We start from the raw sequence: 27,575 nt of genomic DNA on the forward strand, positions 1-27,575 counted from the left end.
GGAAGCTAAAGTGGCTCCATAATTCTCAAATGAGTATTTTCAGAATGCTCTATTTATAAGTACTCCCTTGAAAATTGGAATTTTTATCTCCTTGGGAATTAAGTCAACATTGCCTTGCTTTTCTTCATTCATTTCTCCTAGTGATTGTTTTTTCCTTTAACCTGTCTCATGCTAAGGGTGCTGTGTTGAAAAGGCATTTTTTGGGGTGGAAGTTGGAGGGTAGAGGGAGGGTGTATACTCAGCAGCCTTGGGCCTCTCCTGAGAAGTCTGGAAGCAGAGCAGCTGAGCCAAAACTCTGGATGTAAATTCCAGAGTTACAATTACTAGCCATGTGACCACGGACAATAGTTTTGAGCTTCTTTGTTCCTGTGTAAAATGAGAATACTGTTAGCACATACATCACAGAAACAAAGAGAAGACTGAAATAATATATGTAAAACACTCAACACAATGCCTGAAACATAATAAGTATTCAGTAAGTCATGGCTATTTACTGTTATTATTGCTGTCTGGGAAGACATTGTTCTTGAGGTCAGGTCATACATACACTCTTACCAAAATTTACTTGCTGTATTCTCCAGCTCTTAGTACATCCCCTCTCCCTCTAGCTAAAGGGTATATAGCTGCTCCATTTCTATGTCTATTGTCCAGTGGGCCTAACCAGGGGGAAACTAAGTGTATCTGTGTACATGAAGGTAATAATTTCTAGTATAAACACCAATTTTAATTTTAGGAAATCTGTTTAAAAAAAAACTTCATGTTTAGACTAATTTACACTAGAAAAATTCCAAGTCATAAGTTACTGTTTACTGAATGTTAACATTTCTATAACTAATTTCCTTAATAATAACCCTAGATCATGTTTAACTTGGATAAAGTACACATCATTTTGGATGAGATGGTGTTAAATGGCTGCATTGTGGAAATGAACAGGGCAAGAATTCTTGCCCCTCTACTAATTCTTGATAAGATGTCAGACAGCTGAAAACAGAGAGGCTCTGCCAGACAACATCGGCTCAAAGGAAACGAGAATACCATGGAGCGCCTCTCAACATCGCTGGCCCACAAGAACCTGGAAGACCAACACTGCAAAATGGGCTATCCTTCCAAAGACTTTTAAACACGTGTTTTCCACAGTTCCTAAACGGAAAACAAAAGTGTATTTTAAAATACGATGTACAAAGAAAAATTTTCTCTAAACAGAGACAAGTTTTATTTTCTGACCATAGCATTTTTTTTTCCTCACTTGTTTAGATTTTGTGTAGTACTAAGGGCAACTTTTTGGTATCTGCTTGAATTTGTGAAGAGATAAATTCAGGAATAGCACCACTGGGTGGGAAGAAAATGAGAGAGCCCTCCGTTGGCCAATAAACTGTTAAAATTCACTTGAACATGCATAGCACTTTGAATAAAAGTTTTCTGAATGCTATCTTTCTTTAAAAAGTCAAAAGTTTACCAAATGTATGCACCTAATGAAAAATTCTTTCCAGTTTCTAAAAACCTGATACACATTTTATAGGTACTTAACAATTACAATGCCATAATGTAATTAACTCTACAAAGAATGTTACTATAATGAGTGGCCAAACATTAAGACAGCCCTTACTGCTATCCTGAAGGCTTCCCAGGTCATTCAGTGGTAAAGAATCCTGCCAATGCAGGAAGACATAGGTTCAATCCCTAGGTCAGAAGATCCCCTGGGGGAGGAAATGGCAACCTGCTCCAGTATTCTTGCCTGGATAATTCCATAGACAGAGCTGCCTGGTGGGCTACAGTCCTTGGAGCTGCAAAGAGTCAGACACAACTGAGCAACTGAGCAGAGAACTGACTATCCTGTGTGCCATATTGTAAAGGGTTTAACTTATTAGTAAATTTATTGGTAAATGAAATTTAGTTCAAAGTCTAAAACTGGAATACAAGAGAATATCAGTTCAGGTTACTGTGAAATGCATCTACCCCTCTCTTATTCCTTCAATCTCTTCTCCTGGAATGTCCTAAAGCAAAGAAGACCGGTAAGCTACTATATAAGAGCAATGCCCTGATCCTCCCAAACCTTTCTATAGTTGTGCTTTTGCTGCTTCATCAACAGTAGAAGATGCAGAAGTGCCTTAGGTAACAGCATGTTCACGTTAGGGGTAGGAGGGGAGGTACAATGGAGGAAGTAGATATATATTGTCTTGATACATGAAGATATTGTGCCATCCTATGGAATTCCAAAAGTTACTTTACCTATAACACTCTGCCCTCCAAAAGAGGACATAAATGGACATTCTAGGTACTAACTCATTCACTATTAATTTCTCACTCTCTCATGTGTGTGTAGGAGGAATTTTGTTAAAATTCTTTGTTTCTAAAAGTTCACTTAGGTACTTCAAAAGTTTGCATCTATGAAGACCAAGGCAACCAGTCAATAATGAATTCCAAAAGCAGATCTTGTTCTGGACTCAGTTCAGGAAGGCAGAGGAAAGGCTTCTGACCTGCCAGAACAGTAATGGTATGCATCGAGAAACCAAGGTTTGGGGAAAGCCCAGTCTAGATCAAAGTGCTTTGGAGGTCTTTCTGAGACATTAGTTGGAAAACACTGTCCTAGTTGATAGGCACTTAATCAGTAGCACATTCAGGTAACTGCTGAAACTGGTACATCAGAAGTAACGAGGGAGTGCATAAAATTAATTTTTGGGTCATACCAAAATAGCATTTAAATAACATGTTGGCACAGATTTTAGTACCTTGAGAGAACAACAAAAAAATACTAGGTAGATACCACTGGAAAAGATACTCCATGTGGAGACCCAAGTAGATGTCTCATAATACTTGACTCATACAAAGTGAACTATAATGTGACTCTCCGTCTGTGACAGCCTGTGTCATCTAATTTCAGGTTTCTTGTTCAACTGTGACTGCCAGCTAAATGATTTCCACACTCATGAAATTTATGTCTCAGATTGGGCAGCTTTACCTTGTCCTTGGACTTTTCATTCTACAGAAAGATTCCTGGCATTTCAGAGTTACTCTCTGTATAACAACAAGACTCATCAATTTTACCTGCTGTAGCAATGTGCTAGACCAGGATTCGCAAACCTTTTCTGCAAAGGGCCAGATCAAATAAATATTTAAGGCTTCGTGGGCCATACGGTCTCTGCTGTAACCAGTCAGTTCTGCCATTGTAATGCAAAAAGATCCACAGATAATATATAAATAAATCAGCATGGCTATGTTCTAGTAAAACCATTTATTTAGGGACACTGTAATCTGAATTTCATAAAAGTTTCACATCATATTTTTAGTCTTCTGATTTTTTTCCACTACTTAAAAAAATTCAAAACCATATTTAGTTCATGGCCCACACAAAAGCAAATGGCAGGCCAGAGTTTGCTGACCCCTGTGCTAGACTAGGGGCTTCCTAGGTGGCTAGTGGTAAAGAATCCACCTGCCAACGCAGAAGCCGCAGGAGACAGGGGCTCAATTCCTGGGTTGGGAAGATCCCCTAAAGCAAGAAATGGCAACCATCTCCAGTATGCTTGCCTGGAGAATCCCACGGACAGAGGAGCAGGAGTGCGGGGGGAGGTTGGGGGGGCGGGGGGCTACAATCCATGGGGTTGCAAAGAGTTAAGATATGACTGAGCCACTGAGCACGCATGTACTTATTAGACTTAGTCTTGATAAAAGTTGGCTGACAGATGTTTTAGAGACTTAAATAATGGCAATACTACACACATAAACTGGATTTTAATTCTACTGCTAGTGTAAAGGTCTAGTCACGCATCCATGACTTTTTTGAGACATCACCACTACTGCTTTTGGATTAAAGCCTAGGTCATACGTTTAAATACTGCTATTATGCTTTATTAACTTTTATTCTCACAGAGAACTGTGAGGCTAACAACAAGGTGAGTTATTTAAATGCTGCCTCTGATTACACAGTCACAATATTCTCATGAAGAGAATAGAAACACTACTCAAATGATTGACTGCAGTGGGAGAAATCTCTAATGTAGAAAGGCAATGTACCTTTTAAACAGGTAAATAGTGGGTGATTCCCAAAAATGCTTTTTACTCCTATAAAAGCCATCTGGCTAAAAAAATCAGGCCTAGTGACTTTACTTTTAACTAAATGCATAGATATGATAAATCAAAACAATTTGGAAAATGGCAATAGAGCCCCCCTTTTAAAAAGGAGGAAACAGCATTATCTCAGTGGTTTCTTTTCACACCAATACAACATTCAAAAATTATTCTTGGAGCTTAGACTTACACATCACTGAAGATACAATGGTAAGTAGCAGATTTGGTGTTTAAAAAGTTAACACAAAAACACGGCTATTTTTAGCTGAAGAATACTTTAAGACAGAACGTAAGAGCTGGATCACAAGCAAGTGGATATATATTTCTGCTAGCTTTCCAGTCTCAGTAAAGTGGATTTACATAGGAAAAAACATTTCTTCCTATAGTAATTTCAAAAAATGAAATGTCAGTGATTCAAAATGGCAAGTATTTAAGCTCTCAGTCTGATGGCTGCAGTGAAACAGTCACACGACACAGTTTGTACGCTGCAGACATTTTAATGATTATTGTTAAGCATACATTTTGGAAATTTTTTTTTTACTTCAAACTGCAACAAGTTAAATAAATGTTTATAATATACAAAGAAAATACAACCAAAAGTAAAACTTGCTTTAAGTGTGCCTTGCATCTAAACCAGTGTTTTTTCCTCCCCCCCTTAATATATCTTTTATTTTTGAACTGCACAAACACACTTAAGAATTTGATCTTTATAGTATGGCATTTAGGAAATAAAAATATACTCCCACCTCAAAGAAATAAAAAGGTTGTGCATGATTATATGCCAAACAAAAGAGAGAACACTAGATATACTCTGATAGTGCAGGCATCATTAAAGAGGAAAAGAAAAAGCTTGAGATGCTCATTAACTCTCTATGTTTTAAGGAAGCAGGATTTCTGACCAAGTAGCTTAAAAACCAGCAAAACAGGGATCAGTGATGGCAACTGTAGTGTATGAAGTATGAAATGACAAACTTTACACAAATACACTGTTAGAAATTTACCAGTGAACACTGAAGATCTGAGAAGCTGCTCTTTGGAACAGTCAAGTAGAACCACCTCATTCCAGTCACATGAGCCCTTGTAGCAACACAGTGTTCTGTGCTATGTACTTGCTGGCTGGATAGTTAAAGGATTTGTTTTGTCATTAGCAGCTAACAAACTTACTCCACGTGTTCTTAAAGCCTCAATGGTGGAAAAAAAGGCAAGTGTCATTAGCATGGAGGATCATATACTTCTCTGCAAACAAACACAAGAGGCTTCACTAGAATTTTAAGTCTCTGATGTCTCCCATTGCACTTCAAAGCTCAATTGAGATGAAAGCCTTTCTCCATTGTAGCAGCTAGCAGACGCTCTCTCATGATCTCCTCCGAAGAGTATTCTGGCAACTTTAGATAATGCACACATGTGTTCACTGATGGGTAGCTTGCATCAGTAGCATCAACCTACACAGAAACAGAATTGAAAATAATAGAAGACCATGACTTTAAATATGCATTTCTTTCAACCCTTAGGTAACTAAATTTGGTTTACATTGCCGAATAGCTAGAGTTTGTACCTTGCGTACAACTGTGAGCCTGGGATGCAAGTTAGCCAGTCCCCCTGGAGGCAGAGTTGAACAACCAGTGGTAAACTGCAGAAATGCTTTCCTCTCGTCTGAAGACATACCACATAAAACCCGCACGAACCTAAGGAAGCCAGGGCTACAAGAAGAAAAACAGAGTTACAGTGATCTGATAGCTGATTTAAATGAAAAATACTACCACTACTTTATAAGCCAGCAATAACCCCCCAAAACGAATATCCACATGTCAAAAGAACCACATGTCTAGAGACTTTTGGGTAAGTATGAAATGAGCTGATGCAAACTACTTAAAAAATATCCTTCAAAGACTGTCTTACAAAGGCATATAGGAATCAAATATGCAACAAAGCCAGAAAATCAGAAAAGCTCAATGGAAATAGTGATTTAATGACTAGGAATAGTAAATGGGGACAGATTTTTGGAGATTTTTCTCATTCTGGGTACTGATTATGCAGGAGTGTCCATTCTGTGAAAATTCTTCAGGTTCTACATGCAATTTGTATACTTCTCTGTTATACTTCAATAAAAAGTTTATTTTAAAAAAGCTATGTATACAATGTTACTTAAGTTTAAAATAATACTTTCTCATTTACATTACTTTGAAAACTTATAAATCACAACTAAATACAATTTCCTGATATGCGGCGAACAGGAGTGAATTGAGTGCTATTAGACATTACTGGAATAATCAAGAGCTAGAATGTACACCATGATTAGCTAATAATATGGAATCAAGAATTTCCTAACAAGTATAGGTATGTGAGAGAATCTCACAATGTACATTAATACATTGCAGAGTAAAGGTAGATGGTATATGCACCATATCCTCAAATGGTTCAGAAAAAATGTGTGTGCGTGTGTATAGAGAGAAATAATGTAAAAGTACAGCAAAATGTTAAGTACTGGTGATTCTGGGTAAAGAATACATAAGAATTCTTAACTATTCTTCAACTTTTCTGTAAGTTTTAAAATATTTAAAAATAAAGATTAATATAAAAGCAATAAAGCCTAAGGGTTTATAAATGACCCAACTGTTAAGATGATGAACAGTTAAAATATAGTGAGTAAAGTTGGAATGTGAAGAAAGCTGAGTGCAGAAGAATTGATGCTTTTGAACTGTGGTGTTGGAGAAGACTCTTGCGAGTCCCTTGGACTGCAAGGACATCCAACCAGTCCATTCTGAAGGAGATCAGCCCTGGGATTTCTTTGGAAGGAATGATGCTAAAGCTGAAACTCCAGTACCTTGGCCACCTCATGCGAAGAGTGGACTCATTGGAAAAGACTCTGATGCTGGGAGGGATTGGGGACAGGAGGAGAAGGGGATGACAGAGGATGAGATGGCTGGATGGCATCACTGACTCAATGGACATGAGTCTGAGTGAACTCTGGGAGTTGGTGATTGACAGGGAGGCCTGGAGTGCTACAATTCATGGGGTTGCAAAGAGTCGGACACAACTGAGCAACTGAACTGAACTGAACTAAAAGGAATCAACATCAGCCAAGATTCAGGTGACTTTCTATCTAAACTCAGGCTTATCCATGAATATGTATCTTGATAATGGTGAGACTTAATTGCTTTCTCATTTTATGCATATAATTCACTGAGTCATTTAAAGAACCTGCCATTCTAAGATAAACATAAACAATCTGTCTTTCTTAGAAAATAACCAACACATACCTGTCACGTGTATAACCCAACTTAGGTTCAGTATAATTAATAATATCCTCTGCTGCCCAGGATGGCGACTGATTTCCACAAAGAATCATTTGGACCTCTTCATGGCTGAAGGAACTTAATTTCTCCATTGGAAAAACTTTATTAAACCCATCTACATTTTACACACAGCAAAAAAACAAAAACAAAACACAACTGAGTTTGAGTTTCCAAGTTACAATTTCAAAATCACAAATTTCAAATCAAAATACTCAACTAAATGGACAGAAGACAAATATAAATATTTGAAAAAGCCAATAAAAATTAAAGTAGCTTGAAGTAAAAACTGTGCTAGGGTTTTAAGTACAGAAATCTTTGCTTAGTATCACAGATGTATATGTAGAGAGAATATTCAGACACTATGGTCTGTAGCCAAATTCTGATAATGTCCCAACCAGTTCTTTATGTCATACAAGCCAGCCAAAGCAAAGTTCTCATTTTTAAAACTAGTAAGTGATAAACAGTTCAATATATTTTGCCTCACTCTTTACCTTAAGACTTTAGGTTCTAATGTGGTTTAATTCATCCTGATCATGTATGCAGCCTTATATCCATTTACAAATGAAAAAACAGAAGCCAAAGTAGGTCCCTCATTACTGAGGAAGGCAGCTTAGGGTATGCTACAGCTTGAAAATGTTTCAATCTGTTCTGGGTACCCTGTAGGACCTAACTGTTGGGAAGACAAAACACTAGATGACAAATCTAGAGATTACTAGCATAGTCTAATTTTTGAGCATAGCAGTACCTTAATTTTGGTGTCTCAAAGTAAAAGGAGAGGGATTAAGCTAAAGAGCCTTAAAATTACCTCTGAAGGCTTCCATCTGTTTCTGAATACCCGTATGCATGCAAAAGTCAAACATCAAATCCACATATTCTTCTGCATTATCCATTGTTATCATCTGCAAAGGAAAATTTGTCAAGGTAATTGTTAATATCTAGGAATATTTTAAGAGGATTTTTCTGAATTTACAAACATTTTAAAAGCAAAATTTGTACCTCATCTTCACCACTTGGCTTGAGATCCACAGCTGTAAAACCATATATTCTTGAGGAAGGGCAAAACTGGAAATTTAAACTGGGAGGGCAGAAAAAAAAGAATTAGATTAACATTCAACTAACACTGGTGTTTAATTTTAAAACACTGCTGCCAAAACCACGAACCCTTCCCTACACTCAATAATAACAAAATCACTCTACAGATTAGATGTTAAATATGGGGCCTTTTAAAATGCAAACCCCTGTGCAAGAAAACTATCTGGACAACTGTTACCAAACCTGGTTTTGCAGAAGTCGCATGAAACATCACCTTTCATGTTTCCATGTTTCACTTCCTCCTTATGGCACAAAATTAGTGAACTAAAGATTTCTGCAATGAATTATGGCAGCAACATGTTTATAAGATTTTTTTTTTAAAAAACAGAAACTGTTGCTTTACACAAGTTATTAATGCTCTATTGTTATTCTCACCTCAAATCAAACCTTGAATATATTAAACATAAATTCTCAATATTCTCAAAAGAAGGAAGGAAAAAAAGGAAAGCAAACCTTGCAATCAATCCAAAATCACAGTTAAAGATAACAAGGATATAATAATTACATGGATACAAATTAATAGAATTTTATGAAAAATCTGCAGTATCCAAGTTAGTTAATACAACCACTGGGGACCAGGCTTACTGCAAATTACTGAAGACAAAGGAACAAAAGCTTTAGACCTTACTCATCCATTAGGCTAAAGTGTGTGTGTCTATGTATGTATGTGTGTGTGTGTGTGTGTGTGTGTGTGTGTGTATATATATATATATATGAAAATATATATATAAGTGAATTAATATATATATATAAAGCTTACCCTAAATCCTCTATGCTAAGTGGAGGCCCAGAACCTGATGGATTCTTCAGCACTAGTTCTTGTAATTTTGTGTTCTTCTCGTCTTCAGAAAGACCTTTGTTGCTTAAAATCTGGCGCCTCTTGATGGCAAGATCTTTAATTTCTTTTAAAAATCTGGCTCTGTGTGGGTTTACTAGTTCAAAGTCTTCCCAAGTTAAAATTCCATTAAACCAAGCTGGCGGTTTTGGTTTGGGGGGATCTAGAATGAATTCTGATTTTGAATCCTCCTCAAAGCTTCCTACTGAGAGTGAGTCATGCCCTTCTTCTGTAGAGGCTTCAGACTGACTTTCAGTGCAGTGTAGGTCTCTGTCGCCTCGTGACTCATAAATCAGTTTGCTCATATTACTTTTAATGTCCCCCATACACATAAGTTTAAAGAAAGGTTTGGAAATAGGTAAGTCCACAAGTCTATTGTCTTGAATGCATTTGGCCAAGAAAATTCCAAGGAAATGAAAGAGTTTTGTGATCCTTTCAAGCTCGTCACTGTCTTGTGGAAATGGAGCTGTGAACAGTCCACATGATCTCTGCACGTAGTATCCGGGAGGTTTCAATCCACCTCCAAGATCGACCTGATTTTTTTAGAAGAAATGCAAATAAAATCAAAAGACCCATAAATATTAAACATCTTAACTGTGCTAGATAGTATCTATAAACACACTTTATTATGTTTTGTTGACTAAATTTTATCTTTTAATAATATCAAGATTATTCAATAATAAAAGCAGAGTCAGAAAACCTGACTTATGTTCTGAAAGCATATGCGATTTTTAACTTTCTAACTTTCTAAAAGGTGAATCGCAAATCAAATCATGAAATAGGAAATAAATCTTACATGACGAGATTCATCATCTGGAAAGTTGTCATCACAAAGCCAAGCCCCCAAGTCAGTTCTCTGGAATTCTGCTGCTACCAGAGCATAGAACTCTAATGTGGGCCCCAGACCAGTTCCTTCTTCTCCTAAAAATTCAACCTAAACATGAACAAATAAATTATGAGGGAAGGTAAGGTTTAAAAAAATCATTTCTGTAATGATCCTATTCTTGCCAAAATCCAGTCCTACTGTAATATGTTTTTTTAAAATAGCAGTGTATAATATAAGCCACACAACAGTTTTTATTTTAGTTTTTCTAAAGAGAAATTTGATTTGTTGTACACTATTCCATATTCAAACACTGTAGTTAGCATTGTTCATACATCAATTTACTTCTGACAACAAACCTACAAAATAAACTATCATCTCCTTTTCACATCAAAGCAAACCAAATTTTAGATAAAGAGGTTATATCATTTGCTTGAGGAAATGATGGTATACAGATCTGTGTCTTTGTGTGTCTGTCTATGTGACACTAAAACCTAAACTCTTTCACTTATTTCTGACTTCTAGCAATCACTTTAAGGATTTTTATACATAGTCCATGTATTCTAGAAATTTGAGGCAGTGTATAAAAATATACAGTACATGGTAAAATAATAATTAAGAATTATCTATATTAGAGGAATATATGGGTAAAAGAACAGATGAAGGCACAGAAATTTCTTCTTTCTTCTTTTTGACTGATCCGTGTGGCGACTGAACTGGTGTCCCCTGAAATGGAAGTGTGGAGTCCTAACCACTGGACTGCCAGGGAATTCCCAGGCACAGAAATTTTAAAGTGAAAACCATAAGCCTTATAAATTTTCTAGAGATGTATCATATTTACCACAGTCTGTGATCCAAAAAATAAAACAAATCAGGTGGCTGACCCCTGTGACAGGAGACGTATTTCTTTGTCTCTCATATATAAGGAATATAATCAACAATGCCCACAATAACATCTCTGCAGTAAATATACTGAATTTCCTACTGCCAATTGCTATAAAATTTCTCAATACAGAAATAAAAACCCATGATACAACACCAAGCACAATTCAAGTTAAACAATACTACAAAACACACATGCTCCAAAAAAAGCAGGTATCTTGTGGCACAGCATTAATTAATATAAAGGTAAAATTTGGAGTATCAGAAGCCTTTGTGGAATACAATTACTTGGTTCAGGCTTTGCTAAGAGATGAGCAGTGTCCTGCAAACGAACCAAGCACTCTCCCACTTCATGAGTGAAGATGCTCTTTGCTGCTCATTAAGCCATGAGATCCTGACCCTGAGGAGGTGAGCTGACATCCTCTCATGAGAGATGCCCCGCCAGAGGAGAAGGCCTTTGACCCAAAGGCAGAGGAATCCCTCTACACTTGTATCTAATGCAGTTTTTTTTCCCTAATGTAGTTTTTATGAGATGAAGAATAGAGATTGACTCTCTGGTTGTCATTCCTGCACATGAAAAGAAATTTATATAGGGGTACCTCAAGCACTGATTTCCGATCTGCGTGTATTTGCATGACGTTTTCGGCCCACTCCATCAGTGATTCACCACGTGGAACTTTTACTCTTTCGTGCTTGAGACGACCAACACGGAACTCTCCAGGATCATCTCGCCTCACACTACTTGTGGTCCTTGTTCTTTCCACAGTGGCCTCACGTCGGTTTTGTAGCCACACAATTGCTCTGAAACAGAAGAACATCTCTGTAGCTGTGGCCTACAGCAACAGTGGATTGTACTACTACACAAGCAACAAAATTCAAAAGATTTAAGAATATTTTAAAAATGGTATTTTATCAGGTGATCAAATACACTAATCTTTTTTTTAATTTCCTTAAACAAATTGAGAAAATACTGAGTCTGTATTTTCCCTTTTTATTTTAGCAATTAACAGATCAAAATTAAGGTCTGTGGTCCAATCCCACACAACACATAAAAATATTGACAAACTCATAATACCTAATAACATAAACAAACATTTCCTAAATCAGAGAATGTAAAAAATGGTTAAGCTATCTTTATTAAATAACTAAATCCACCACTGAAACAGTATTGTGAGTTTGAAACATTTTCTTTGTAACAACGCAGAGCGAAACCATCTATGAAAGAAAGACTCCTGAACTAAGAATAACAAGATGAAAGATCTACCATATGTGCTATAACTTTTTGGGTACCCTGAGACCAATCAGCTATATACTTTGAGAATCAATTTCCTCACTTGTAAAAATCAGGGAGTTCCCTGGTGGCCTAATGGTTAGCATTCAGTGTTCTTTACTGCCTATAGTGTTACGCACACAAATGCTTGGTAAAGGATACAAAATGGGACAACAAATGTAACTTATCAGGGGAACAGGCAGATCCATTTAAATTATAACTTTTTTACATCTACTTTGAAATTATTCTGGGTATTCAATCATTTAGCAAATATTTATGGAGCAACTACAATGAGAGCAGTACAATGTACATCCATTACACACAGTACAACATACAGCACAATGAGAGCAGTGAACAAAACTGCTGGAAATCCCTGCCCTCATGAAACTCTCATCTAATGAAGGAGACAGAAAAACAAAAAGTAAAATTTACAGTATGTTATATGGTAGCAAGAGAAAAATAATGGCCAAAAGATATATTTTAATGTTATGTCAAAGATATTTTCAAGCATTAAATTCTATATTCTTGGGAATTTCAGCAACTAAAAATTTATGTAAACCACTTAAATACTGTACAATAAATGCTAGCTGATGGAAAACACAGTACTTAAATCCACACTGTTCTAAGAGTGCTTATGTACAACCAGAAACCAAAAAATGTTTAAAAGTTGCCAACTCTTTTTTTAATTTGGCCATGCCACACAGCTTGAAAGATCATAGTTCCCCCACCAGGAACTGAACCTTCACCCTCGGCAGTGAAAGCGTGGAGTCCAAACCACTGGACCATCAGGGAATTCCCAAATATTGACAACTCTTTACAAGAAACCAACATATTCTCTGATGTCTTGATATAAAGTATAAGTACATTTTAAGCTTATATAAAACATTAAAAAGTAAAAATACACACTTCCTACCTTGATGCACCAAATGCTGTACATGTGAAATAAAGCTGTCTAGTTTCGAACGGTATTAGAAAAGGACACTTGCTGGTTAACTGTTCACACCAATCTGGCAGAGCTCCACTTGCCAATGCCAATGGTTCCTGCAATTTAACAAATAACAAAGTCCTATTATTAACAAAGACAAAAAAAGGGAGTTGATTCTTAACAGGACAAATGGTGAGAGGAAGAAAAAGAAGGAGAGGTAATACTTTGAAAGTCCAACAGATTCAAGAGTTCAACTATCTGGTTTTATTACCTCAATTTGCTGCAAAATTTTTGTTGTGATTTTTTTGCTAGTGAATTCATCTGGTGGAAAAGTAAACTGAGGCTGCTCATCACCTTCTGTAAAAGTAATAGAATTAATAAAAATATAAACTGACTTATTTGTTTAAATGCCACAGAAATGAAACAAGGATTCTTACAGACCTTCCTGGGATATTCTTGAGTAAGGGTCACTTGCAACTATATACAGAATACGCAGGAGCTGAAGGACGTCTTCCACGCCACATGAATTCTGCCCATTGCCTGCTTTGGCCTGAGGTTGTTCTTTTGTCAAATTCAGAATATCACTACTTTGAAGAGTAGAAATGGCCCCCTGGTTTAACCCAGACTTTGTTCCATGCTCACAAAAATCCTATAGAAACAGGAAAACCAGCCATTAATCATTTTCAAGAAAAACAATATATCATCCTATTAGTATTAATGTGAAAAAGCTCAAATTCTTAAAAAAACAACTGTGTTCTTTTAAAATAAAAACAGTATCACCCAAGTCAAGGCTTAATGTGTTCTAAACCAATAAAATTCTCAAAATATAACTACTGAAAGCCACAGTTAAAACTATGTATTTAGATCCAATGCCACAAACCAAATTTGAAATTTTAGCATTGGCATATTAACAATGTTAATTCAACCTCATTTTTTAGTATGTCCCAACGAACTGCTCTTCTGTAAGAATACTTAAAAAGCTGCAAACAAAGCAAAGCCATTCCCAATCAAAACAGTGTCTTGATGCCAATATATACCTTATATGCAGCTATGAGCTGAGAACAATTTCTGTTTTTCCTAATACTTTTATTAGTGCCAGTTAATTTCCAGTGGCGCAGGAAAGCGGCGTCTGCATTCTTCTGCAGGTAGGTTATCAAGTCATTCTTTGGTAATTCATCAGTGCCAAGGTACTGTTCCACATGCTCTACAGACCAACAACCCTACAATAGGAAAAACCAAATGTTGGCCTTTCCTGATTATAAAGTCTATGCTATTTCACATGCATTTCATAAGGTGGCTTCAAGATCATGCGTTTAAACTAATCTGAAGAATCCCATGTTGCTGATTTCTCCCTCAATTGTTCAACTGAAACACAGTGTTAGTTTTTCTTTGCTTTTCTTTTTCTTTTACTAAGTAGCCAAGAATAAAGATTCATTTCCTAAAAATACTTACCATTTTTCCATTTTCCTTTTCTTTGTCAGAATCCTTCATTTCTCTGTACATAATTCTAAACATGAAGATATTATTCAAGTTAATTCATAAATCAAATGATTTGTGTTATTTCCAATAAGGCTTCAATTCTTTAAAAACATATGATGAGGTCACTATATGCTTAAACACTGAACTCAGAGAATTTATTAAGAAAAAATGTATCACTTCTCCACCTTTTGACTAAGATCAAGCATATTAAGAAAAAGTATTAATCTGTTAAACCGGGGAAGTAGCAGAAATCATATTCCTGAAAAAGTTGTGGCTTATAAATTTAGCATTATTAAGAAGAAAACATATATCAAACCTGGAACTTTTAAAGAAATGAATATGCTATATCTTGTATTATAGCTTTCACATATTATTATAAAAATGAGATGTGTTTGTATCTAGATGGATATGAGTAAGAAGGGCCAAGAGCCCTTATGCTCATGTAAGGCAGTTGAGATCAAATTGTCAACTTTAATTATTCCAATTAAAACTGAAGGAAGAGTATGCCATGATGACCTTCTGTTCTGTCTCAAAAAGACATAGATTACTTTATTGAACATTATATAAGATTATCAATGATGTTAACAGAACATCAGATATAGAAACTAAGAAAATAAAGTCACATGGGATGACTATAATAGTTATAATATTAAACTATATAAATTTATATTATTACATAATAAATATTATGATAGGTAATACTTACTGAGCACCCTCTACATCCCAGATAGTACTGAATCTACTTTATATATAAAATTTACAGATTTCTCACAACTACTCTCATTTTACAGATTAGAAAACAAAGTACTAAAATGTTATATAAATTCTGGCCAAGGTCATTGACAGTTATTTGTTGAACAGATAAATGAATGAACAAAGAGAGGTATGCTTAACTAAGAGACTCTCAAACATAGAAAATATTTACTATTTCATACACAATCCCAGTCAAAGAGTTCAACAATCATTACATAAGGAATTAGTCTAAAGTTCCTTCCAGTTGTAAGCGTTAACTTCTATATATCAGGAGTCAAAAATGTTCTTATCTATTCCTATAAACTGAGAGAACTTAATCTTTTCTGTTCTTATAATATAAAATATAGAAAATATAATACTTGGCTTATATACTATTAAATATCTACTTAAAATATTAAATTAAAATTTCTTACGTGTATGTTGGCTCCCAAATACGCCTAAGTTTATCTGATTTCACATTGCCATTACATGACAACTGAAGCAATTTCTGTACATAGTAAAAGATGGTTGATCTGAAATTAGTGAGTGGTAATTCAACTTCACGAGTTGTTCCAAGACCTGTTACTTTTAAAGTGAGGGCTAATCGAGGTGATGGAGTACATTCAACTTCTTCCAAAAGCTCTGAATGAGGTGTTCCTAAAAATACAGAAGATGTGAAAAACATTAAAACAAGCAGTCCAGAAAAGAGTACTGTGCCATCAGGAGACAGGGCACATGAAATCTCAGCCCTTCTGACATAAAGAAGTTAAAGAGATCAGCTACTTAAGATTCTCTTGGTTTCAATATTTTTTTTTTTAATTTGAAGAATATACCTATGTTACTTAAAGGGTTCTAGAGTAGAATTTATGCATATGATATGAATTTCTTGTTTTTATTATGATATACATACAACTATGAGTATTTCAGAAAATTTTATTTTTATAAATGAGAAAACTCTAAAATTATTAATAATCTTATATCCAGAGAAAATCACATACTCAGTTAAAGACCTGTCAACTTTTTATGCATACTGAATGAGTGTATTATGAAGTACATACACACAAAGACAATTAGGTTCATAATTATTTAGTGATGTACTCATTTTTTAAATCTCAGGAATCTTTTCCTCATATCATGATACAGTGTTATAAGGTATTATTTTATTCACTGCATGACATTCCATTGTACTTTAACTGAAACAATTCCATTCTCAAAACATAATGAAGGTCATTTCCAAGTTTTTAAAAATACTTCTTTAATCACCCGTGTATAAAGTGAATACTTCTATGATACCAATTTGTAGCAGTAAAAATATGAAATACATTGCTAAAGAGCTCTATCGAAAATTTGTACCTATTTGTACTCCGAGTAGATTTTCCTATTTGAGACATCTTTAAATACTCTCTCTCACCATTATACCACGTCATATACCACACGTTATACTATAAAGTGTACTTACTTCCACATTTAACTTAAGTATCTTTCTATCAAGTAAAAAGTACATTCCACACTAACATCTAAGTTTTCTTGAAGGATAATATATTGATTGCAATAGCTGACATTTATTGAGACACACATCAGGTACCATGCTAGGCACTTGCTATATTTTACCTCACTTAATCCTTTTAACTACATGGTCAAACAAGGACTACTGTTTTCCCCAGATAACAGATGAGTAGAGTCAGGCTTGCACAGGGTAGGGATTTGCCCAGTATATTAGTTTCCTATTGCTGCTGTAACAAATGACCACAAACTGAGTGGTTTAAAACAACACAAATGTATTATCTTATAATTCTAGAGGTAAGAAATCTAAAATGGGCTGGCAAGGCGTTGTTTCTTTTGGAGGCTCCAGGGAAGAATCCATTTCCTTGCCTTTTCTAGCATCCAGAAGCTTCCCATTTTCCTTGGCTAATGGCCCCTCAACAGTATAATCGCTGCTTTCTGACTTTGACCCTCCTGTTGCTCTCTTATGAGGACACTTGTGATTACATTGGGCTCATCCGAGAATCAGGATCATTTCCCCATCTCAAGATTCTTAATCACATCTCCAAAGTCTTTTCTCATGTTAAGGTGACATATTCACAAATTCTAGAGGTTAGGACCTATACAGCTTTCGGGGTGGAGGCAGGAGGGCAGTGGAGTGCATGGGGCCATTAGTGTGCCTACCACATCCAAAATAGAGTTGTAAGACACGGAGCTACCACTCAGGCTGACTGACTCCAGAGGCCATAAGTAAAACCATTACATAGCTTTTCAAAGAAAAGCTGAATGGGAGTAATGTTTAACAATTTTAATCTAGTAGAAAACAGAATACAAACTATCTACCTTTAAATGAGGCCTTACTTTAAAATTTATACAACTGTAAAACAGTGTATTTTCAAAATACTCTAATTTATAAGTCAAGACATGGAGGCAACCTAAATGTCTAACAACAGATGAATGGATAAAGAAGAGGTGGTTGTGTGTATACACACACACACACACACACTGAACTAGAAATACATAAAATTATTAATCAATATTCATCAATTATTGATATTCATTTATATTTATAAAATATTTATTAATATTGGTAATTTATTATCAATAAAAAAGAATTAAATAACGCCATTCACAGCAACATGGATGAACCTAGATATGAACATACTAAGTATGTTAGAGAAAGACAAATAAGTGAAATAAGTCTGAGAAAGACAAATACCATATGGTATCACTTAAATGTGTAACCTAAAATATGATACAAATGAACTTATTTATGAAACAGAAACAGATTCATAGATACAGAAAACAAATTTATAATTATTAAATAGGAAAGGCAGTGGGGGAGGGATAAATTAGGAAATTGGGATGAGCAGATATAAACTACTATATATAAAATAAACAAAATCCTACTGTATAGCACAGGGAACTATATTCAACATTCTGTAATTAGCCATAATGCAAAAAATATGAAAAAGAGTACATATATGTATAACTGAATCACTTTCCTATACAACAGAAACTAACACAACATTGTAAAGCAACTATACTTCAATAAAAAATAATCAGTGCTATGTGGTGCTCCAAATGGGAAGGAAATCCAAAAAAGAGAGGATATATGTATATGTGTAGCTGATTCACTTTGCTGTACAGCAGAAACTAACACAGCAGTGAAAAGCAATTATACTCCAATAAAAATTGAAAAAATAAAATACTGTATTTTTGTTCCTTTCAAAAAAAAAAAAGCTGTATTTTTTAAGGATTTGTGTCTGATATATAGTTTTTCCTGAAACCTATTATTTATAATCTGCATATACAAGTAGTATTTTAACTGTTTAAACTATATAGTACTTAACTACTTAATCTGGAATCTATTAAAATTAAATCACAAAAGATAAAATATCTTATACCTGGGGGTGGAATTTCTAGATCAGTTGTCTGCTGGACATTAGTTCGACCAGGTCTAGGATCAAAAGCAGGAACCAAAGCTGAAAACTGCCGCTTGAGCACATAATCATCGTCCCATGTTCTCCGGCGGCCCCCCTTGGTTTCGTACTCTTCCTCTTCCTATAAAGATAAAATTCCATGTACAGATAAACATTATAAAACTCTTCATTATTGCAACAATGGTATGCTATCTATAAAATAAGGTATATGTTGAGTACTTCTCTCTATAGGTATTTTATAGTCTTATTCAGCCATATTTCTTAAGCACAAAATGAGCCAACACAAACATGTATAGATATATACACATTTCTTAATGATTTATCAAAAGTAAGTAGGTTTTGGAGAAAATGTTTATAAACAGAGGTTTTACGAATTGTATCTAACAGCTTCTTTAAAGTTCTCAAAAATAACGGAAAAGACAAATGAAATCATAAGAAGCCTTACACTTTTGTAAATCAGACCTTATTAACACTTTTGACAATAAAGTACACATGAATATTTTCTTTAAAAAAAAAAAAGCACCTTTACTGGTGGTTGCACAAATTTACATATGTGATAAAATGATAAAGAACCATACACACACACTGGGTCAATTATGTAAGATGTAACCACTGGAAGAAACTGACAAAAGGCACACAAGACTTTTCAGTCTCTGCAACTCATTGTGAACATATAATTATTTCTAAATACGCTTTTAAAAAAAAGTGTAAACTAAATTACATACAAAACAGATACAGCGCTTGAAGCTGATTTAAATTACTTTGGGGCAAATAGTTCAAACAAGTTCTACAAAGTGTTGATTTGTCAAATGATGAGTTCCTGGGGAATCACTGCAATATTTCTTTCTACTTCTACTTTCTACTTCTAGCATGTTTAAAAAATTCCGTAATAAAAGTTTTTTTAAGGAACATTTTTCTCCTCTTCTTCGCTTTTATTAATTTTATCAACAAAAAATTCAATGAATTATAAATATTATAAATGTCTGATATAATAATTTTTAAAAAATAATTATGTAAATACTTACATGTACACATTTAGCCCCCTCATAACACTTAATTGAGATGAACCATTACAGGAGATCAAACTGACATTTGATCGGTCTGAAACCAGTTTTATCTGGGATCTAAAACTTCTATGTGTGATCTTTAGTAATTACTTCATCTGAAAACTGAGACTAATAATAACTTAAAAGGGTTGTTGAATGCATTGAATTAGTTAATATACATAAGCAGTATCTAGCACATAATTAAAGATAAATAAATGTTAGCTAATAGGCTAATACTTCTATTCCTATACTGTGAAAACTACAAATCTTAGAAAATAGCTATTAACCATGCTGTAAAGAGCAATATTGCATAGGAACCTGGAATGTTAGGTCCATGAATCAAGGCAAATTGGAAGTGATCAAATAGGAAATGGCAAGAGTGAACGTCAACATTTTAGGAATCAGTGAACTAAAATGGACTGGAATGGGTGAATTTAACACAAATGACCATTATATCCACTACTGTGGGCAAGAATCCCTTAGAAGAAATGAAGTATCACAGTCAACAAGAGTCCAAAATGCAGTACTTGGATGCAGTCTCAAAAATGACAGAATGATCTTGGTTTTTTTCCAAGGCAAACCATTCAATATCACGGTAATCCAAGTCTATGCCCAGACCAGTAATGCTGAAGAAGCTGAAGTTGAACAGTGCTATGAAGACCTACAAGACCTTCTAGAATTAAAACCAAAAAAAGATGTCCTTTTCATTATAGGGGACTGGATTGCAAAAGTAGAAAGTCAAGAAACACCTGGAGTAACAGGCAAATTTGGCCTTGGAGTACAGAATGAAGCAGTGCAAAGGCTAACAGAATGGGAAAGACTAGAGATCTCTTCAAGAAAATTAGAGATATCAAGGGAACATTTCATGCAAAGATGGGCTCAATAAAGGACAGAAATGCTATTGACCGAACAGAAGTAGAAGATATTAAGAACAGGTGGCAAGAATACACAGAAGAACTATACAAAAAAGATCTTCACGACTCAGATAATCAAGATGGTGCGATCACTCACCTAGAACCAGACATCCTGGAATGTGAAGTCAAGTGGGCCTTAGGAAGCATCACTACGAACAAAGCTAGTGGAAGTGATGGAATTCCAGTTGAGCTATTTCAAATCCTACGAGATGATGCTGTCAAAGTGCTGCACTCAATATGCCAGCAAATTTGGAAAACTCAGCAGTGACCACAGGACTGGAAAAGGTCAGTTGTCATTCCAATCCCAGAGAAAGGCAATGCCAAAGAGTGCTCAAACTACCACACAGTTGCACTCATCTCACATGCTAGCAAATGCTCAAAATTCTCCAAGCCAGGTTTCAACGATACGTGAACCGTGAACTTCCAGATGTTCAAGCTGGTTTTAGAAAGGGCAGAGGAACCAGAGATCAAATTGCCAACATCTGCTGGATCATCGAAAAAGCAGGAGAATTCCAGAAAAACATCTATTTCTGCTTTATTGACTATGCCAAAGCCTTGGACTATGTGGATCACAATAAACTTTGGAAAATCCTTCAAGAGATGGGAATACCAGACCACCTGACCCACCTCCTGAGAAATCTGTATGCAGGTCAGGAAGCAACAGTTAGAACTGGACATGGAACAACAGACTGGTTCCAAATAGGAAAAGGAGTACGTCAAGGCTGTATATTGTCACCCTGCTTATTTCGCTTATATGCAGAGTACATCATGAGAAACTCTGGGCTGGATGAACCACAGGCTGGAATCAAAATTGCTGGGAGAAATATCAGTAACCTCAGATATGCAGATGACCCCACCCTTATGGCAAAAAGTGAAGAAGAACTGAAGAGCCTCTTGATGAAAGTGAAAGAGGAGAGTGAAAAAATTGGCTGAAAGCTCAACATTCAGAAAACTAAGATCATGGCATCCAGTCCCATCACTTCATGGCAAATAGATGGAGAAACAGTGGAAACAGAGGCAGACTTTATTTTGGGGGGCTCCAAAATCACTGCAGATGGTGACTGCAGCCATGAAATTAAAAGACGCTTACTCCTTGGAAAGAAAGTTATGACCAGCCTAGACAGCATATTAAAAAGCAGAGATATTACTTTGCCAACGAAGGTCCATCTAGTCAAGGCTATGATTTTTCCAGTGTGAGAGCTGGACTATAAAGAAAGCTGAGCGCCAGAGAATTGATGCTTTGAACTGTGGTGTTGGAGAAGACTCTTGAGAGTCCCTTGGACTGCAAGGAGAGCCAACCAGTCCATCCGAAAGGAAATCAGTTCTGAATGTTCACTGGAAGGACTGATGCTGAAGCTGAAACTCCGATACCTTGGCAACATGATGCGAAGAGCTGACTCATCTGAAAAGACACTGATGCTAGGAAAGATTGAAGGCAAGAGAAGAAGGGGACGACAAAGGATGAGATGGTTGGATGGCATCACCAACTCAATGGACATGAGTTTGAGTAAACTCCAGGAGTTGTTGATGGACAGGGAGGCCTGGCGTGCTGCAGTCCATGAGGCTGCAAAGAGTCGGACATGACTGAGTAACTGAACTGATTTTAATATATGTTTACCACATACCACAAAAAGGTCAAAGAGGGTGTTCCAAGTAAAAAAAAACCCTGTCTGCATTATGGGAGAGCAATCATGGACTCTACCTGGTATATAGAACCCAAGTAGTTGGGCAAGTATGCTTTTGTTAACTCTGGTTGCTTCCTGGCCTCACCCTGCCCCCTCTGTAGATTTTCCTAGACATTTCAGTCAGTGCTTTACTGTGGAAGGAAAAAACTCCACTGTAGGAAGGCAGACATGAAGATATTACCTGCTCCCCAATAGGTCGGCTCCCCGCTCCTGCTGGGACCTGTGGTAGCTGTGAGGTGACAGCATGGTGTGTTACATCAGAGCGGGAGCCAGCTCGGCGCTGTAGGGACGGACGTCTCAGAATCTAATACAGAAAATGGAAAGAGACGTGTCTAATTACGTGACTCATATATATCCCTCTTCAGCCTTGACCTGAACTATAAATCTATGTTATCAAAACTGTCATTAGAAAATTTCATTAGCCATTTATAGAAAAGTTTTAACTTCATCATACATCATATACTAACATTCAGAAGAAACGTGCCCATGCTCTATGTATTTTCCAAGAAAGGTATACAAAAGCATTTCTTGGAAGTTCTCTACCCACTAAAACCCAACTTAGGAAAAAATGCTTTTAATCGTCTAACATTTTATAAAAGGAAATTAAAATTATACATGAAGCTAAAATAAAAGGCATTTTCAAGCAAAAGTTCAATTTTAAGACAATCATAGTTAACAAACACTACGGGTTCTGGATCATACTGCCTAAGCTTGGGTCCTACTTCCTACTTAACTCTGATTAATTTGAGCAAATTATGTATTCTATGTCTCTATCTCATAGGTCTGTGTAAAGACTCATGAGATAATACAGATACTGTGTGCAAAACAGTAGATACCAGAAAATTCTAAGTATAGCTTTTTTTTTTGTCCATGCCACATGGCATGTAGGATCTTAGTTCTCCAACCAGGGATCAACCCTGGGTCCCCTATCTTAACCGCTGAATTGCCAGGGGAAGTCCTGAAAATTGTATTATTTAGGATTACTGCAGTTCTTCACATTTTTAAACCTGTAAAAACATCAGCACATCTTTCACACTGGTGCTCTGTTTTCTTGCTTCAAAGTTTGACTAGAATGTTGCTTTTCTTTTCTTCATTTCAATTATCAACAACCTATCTTAGTTAAGAAAATGGGTGACTCTCTCTCTACCATAACCTCCTCGTATTCTTGGTCCTCCTGATTGTCATCTTCATTTTCATCATCTTCCTCGTCTGGCTCTGGCAAGTCCTCATCGTCATCTAGCTCAGCTAACAGAGTACTGGCACGGCAGCTATCAAGGAAATCTAGAAAACAAAACCAACAATCTTCCTCTTAACACAAGTAACAAAGCATACCAGAGTACCTTGGTGAATCTGTTTTATAATACACAGGTAAAATTCAAAGGTTCAGGTATAAAGGCCACATTTAGTGATGCCACTCTTCTTCTGCCACCACACACAAAGGATGAGTAACAGCAGGAAACAGTCCCAAGCATGGCAGAAAACGACATGGGATAAAGGATGGTAATAAACTAAATCCGTATCCACAAAATCATTTTTCAAAAAGGTCAACAATATAGGATATGTTAAAAAATAAAACCAGCCCTATCACATTTCTCTGTATAAGTCAGTGGAAACACAATGGTGGAAAGAGAACACTTTGGAATCATTAGCTGTGTCAACACGTATCTGTTTGAGTGCCTACTATGTGCCAAGAATTGCATTAGGCACTAGGTATAGGCTGTGAAAAAAGCTAAGCGCTGAAGAATTGATGCTTTTGAACTGTGGTGTTGGAGAAGACTCTTGAGAGTCCCTTGGACTGCAAGGAGATCCAACCAGTCCATCCTAATGGAGACCAGTCCTGGGTGTTCATTAGAAGGACTGATGCTAAAGCTGAAACTCCAATACTTTGGCCTCCTCATGCAAAGAGTTGACTCATTGGAAAAGACCCTAATGCTGGGAGGGATTGGAGGCAGGAGGAGAAGGGGGCGACAGAGGATGAGATGGCTGGAAGGCATCACCGACTCGATGGACATGAGTTTTAGTGAATTCCGGAAGTTGGTGATGGACAGGGAGGCCTGGTGTGCTGTGATTCATGGGGTCGCAAACAGTCGGACACGACTGAGTGACTGAACTGAACTGATACATAGTTGTAAACAAGATAGACATGGTATGAACCCCCATGGAGCTTACAGGGGAGACAGACATTGAAAAAGTAAACAAATATATAAACTGTGTGGGAATTCCCTAGTGGTCCAGTGGCTAAAACTCTGTGCTCAAGATACAGGGGGGCTGGGTTTGATCCCTGGTCAGGGAATTAATTCCTACATGCCACAACTAAGACTCTGCTGCTGCTAAGTCACTTCAGTCGTGTCTGACTCTGTGACCCCAGAGACGGCAGCCCACCAGGCTCCCCCGTCCCTGGGATTCTCCAGGGAAGAACACTGGAGTGGGTTGCCATTTCCTTCTCCAATGCATGAAAGTGAAAAGTGAAAGTGAAGTTGCTCAGTCGTGTCTGACCCTTAGCGACCCCATGGACTGCAGCCTACCAGGCTCCTCCGTCCATGGGATTTTCCAGGCAAAAGTACTGGAGCGGGGTGCCATTGCCTTCTCTGAACTAAGACTCTATGCAGCCAAATAAATAAAAACAAATATTAAAAAAAAAAAAAAAAAATATATATATATATATACTGTGAAAGGGAAAAGAACAGAATGATCAGAAAGAATTGAATTTATCTATGTGACTGGAGAGACTGCTTAATGATAATGACTACTTAAAGATAATGCCTATTTACTATGGAATGATGTTAGGTACAGCTTTATATATCATCCAAATTACCTAGCACATAAAAAATAAACTTTAATCCCTTTTGTCTGCCTCCTTGTTAGGCTCTCTCCCCTCCATCCTTCAGTGAAGATTAGGTCAAATTTACACTGCCCTACATAATGAAGGTGTTGAGAAGCTGTTCTCCATAGGAACTGAAAATAAAAAGAGGAATAATGGGACTAAAACAGGAGTTTTTTATTGGATCTGGAATTAAAAAAAAAAAAAAAAAAAAAAACTTCTATGGATAAGAAGGCAGTATATACATTACAAAAAAAATCCAAAAAACAATTTGTAAATATTTAGTAGGGACTTGCATTTAAAGGTTCCTGAACCAAATACAATTTTTTATGTCTAATAATTATAGAAGACTAAAAATTCAATGCCTTTTACTACAACTTGCCATTGCTTATACGACACATAATGACCTCAGAATATTCACAGCTAAATTGGCAACATTTTTTCCTTAATGACATAAAATAATCTTATAATTAATAGCATCTTAAATTTGATGAAATATATTACCCCTAACCTTTTGGCGCAGCAGTAAAAGAATCCGCCTGCAATGCAGGAGACACGGATTCAACTCCTGGGTCAGAAAGATCCCTTGGGGAAGGAAATGGCAACCCACTCTAGTATTCTAGGCTAGGAATTCCCATGGACAGAGGAGCTTGGCAGGCTACAGTCCATGGAAGTGGCAAAAGAGTCAGACACAACTTAGTGACTAAACAACAAACATGTAAAGTGCCATCCTGCATTTTAGGTAATGGTTCTCACGAATATTATGTGGCATACACAAAATAAATTCCATTTTTAGGTTTATTTCTTAAAGGAAAAAATATGTAGGTATATAAATTCCATTTTTCATGTGTTACAATTCACTGAAGTCAGTGGTTTTACTCATCTTCCCTTTTTTATCCTAGTATAAGGATATTATATAAGGCTTCCCTGGTGGCTCAGATGGTAAAGAATCTGCCTGCAATGTAGGAGACATGAGTGATCCCTGGGTTGGGATGATCCCCTGAAGAAGGGAATGGCTACCAACTCCAGTATTCTTGCCTAGAGAATTCCATGGACAGAGGAGCCTGGCAGGCTACAGTCCATAGGGTCGCAAAGAGGCTAACAAAATTAAGCGACTAACATTTTCACTTTACAAGGATAATATATATATTTTAAAAAGCTCCTTATTTCACACATTTGATTATGTCACACAATCAAATCATGTCCCTCAAAACATAACACAGTGAAAGTTTGTATATATAGAAATTATTTTATAATGCAGATGTTACTCTGATCCTTCATACAACAGCACTGTCAACGAGTCCTCCAGTTTTAGAAATGCAGAAAAGGAAATTTTAATCACCAAAGAATAATTTTTAAAAGGCAGTCAGTAGCCCTGCGGAGAAGGCAATGGCACCCTACTCCAGTACTCTTGCCTGGAAACTCCCATGGACGGAGGAGCCTGGTAGGCTGCAGTCCATGGGGTCGCTAAGGGTCAGACACGACTGAGCGACTTCACTTTCACTTTTCACTTTCATGCATTGGAGAAGGAAATGGCAACCCTCTCCAGTGTTCTTCCCTGGGAATCCCAGGGACGGGGGAGCCTGGTGGGCTGCCGTCTATGGTGTCACACAGAGTTGGACACGACTGAAGCGACTTAGCAGCAGCAGCAGCAGTAGCCCTGACTCCTCAATATTCTTTCCCATTAGTATACCTACAACTTTCTTAACCTTCACATGATTTATTAACAGAACTAAAACTTAAAGTTAACATAGTAATAGGGAGAAGCAGAAGGCCTCCAGGAGGAAAACCAAAGTAGAAATGCTTATCTGGTGAATTTACAATACTTTGGTGTAACTATTATCGTCATTTTACTACATACTTATTTAACATATAAAGTGGAAAGAGAAATATAATGCTTTTCCTAAAATCACAGATCATCAGATCCAGTTGGTAGCTTGGAATACGAGAGACCATATTCTCAAAAAAATGAAAACATATTAAAATGATGCATACACAAGATAGTACTTAAAATATATCTTCATATAAACTTTTTATATTTGAAATTAACAAAAGTAATTTTGAAAAAAGAACAGGTGATCAAGGATTGTGATAAAGGGTATTCTAAAACAATAATGATGGGAATACAGCCTTTTTGGAAGGTAATTCAACAATTACTCCTTTAGGAATTTACCCTAAGAAAAATACACAAAAATACAAAGGATGCTCACTCGTAACAATGCTGATGGTAATGAAAAACTGTAACTTAAATATCCAATTAATATTAAATAATGATCATACAGTCA

The 27,575-nt window shown here is 36.3% G+C and overlaps 2 protein-coding genes across 7 annotated transcripts in view; one reads left to right on the forward strand and one right to left on the reverse strand.

The window, feature by feature from the left end:
• Positions 1-3,555, forward strand: part of AP4S1 (adaptor related protein complex 4 subunit sigma 1) — a 51,339-nt gene extending 47,784 nt beyond the window's left edge. The window contains exon 7 of the mRNA XM_055556105.1: positions 857-3,555. Coding sequence (XP_055412080.1) covers positions 857-985 — 129 coding nt within the window. The 3' untranslated portion in view covers positions 986-3,555. The remainder of the gene's footprint in view (positions 1-856) is intronic.
• A 987-nt stretch (positions 3,556-4,542) lies between these two features.
• Positions 4,543-27,575, reverse strand: part of HECTD1 (HECT domain E3 ubiquitin protein ligase 1) — a 75,824-nt gene continuing 52,791 nt past the window's right edge. For 4 of the 6 annotated variants that reach the window (XM_055556084.1, XM_055556088.1, XM_055556086.1 and 1 more), the window contains 17 exons: positions 23,617-23,750; positions 22,651-22,773; positions 18,789-18,945; positions 15,834-16,056; positions 14,641-14,695; positions 14,226-14,408; positions 13,630-13,837; positions 13,460-13,545; positions 13,177-13,304; positions 11,593-11,794; positions 10,085-10,222; positions 9,214-9,821; positions 8,358-8,436; positions 8,167-8,260; positions 7,326-7,476; positions 5,621-5,765; positions 4,543-5,507 (listed from right to left, as the gene is read on the reverse strand). In XM_055556084.1, the coding sequence (XP_055412059.1) occupies positions 5,370-5,507; positions 5,621-5,765; positions 7,326-7,476; positions 8,167-8,260; positions 8,358-8,436; positions 9,214-9,821; positions 10,085-10,222; positions 11,593-11,794; positions 13,177-13,304; positions 13,460-13,545; positions 13,630-13,837; positions 14,226-14,408; positions 14,641-14,695; positions 15,834-16,056; positions 18,789-18,945; positions 22,651-22,773; positions 23,617-23,750 (2,852 nt within the window). In that variant the 3' untranslated portion in view covers positions 4,543-5,369. The remainder of the gene's footprint in view (positions 5,508-5,620; positions 5,766-7,325; positions 7,477-8,166; positions 8,261-8,357; positions 8,437-9,213; positions 9,822-10,084; positions 10,223-11,592; positions 11,795-13,176; positions 13,305-13,459; positions 13,546-13,629; positions 13,838-14,225; positions 14,409-14,640; positions 14,696-15,833; positions 16,057-18,788; positions 18,946-22,650; positions 22,774-23,616; positions 23,751-27,575) is intronic. The other 2 variants (XM_055556085.1, XM_055556087.1) reach the window with 2 other exon arrangements.

Source organism: Bubalus kerabau, chromosome 19 (genome assembly GCF_029407905.1).
Source record: "Bubalus kerabau isolate K-KA32 ecotype Philippines breed swamp buffalo chromosome 19, PCC_UOA_SB_1v2, whole genome shotgun sequence".
In the NCBI taxonomy this organism is placed as follows: domain Eukaryota; kingdom Metazoa; phylum Chordata; class Mammalia; order Artiodactyla; family Bovidae; genus Bubalus; species Bubalus kerabau.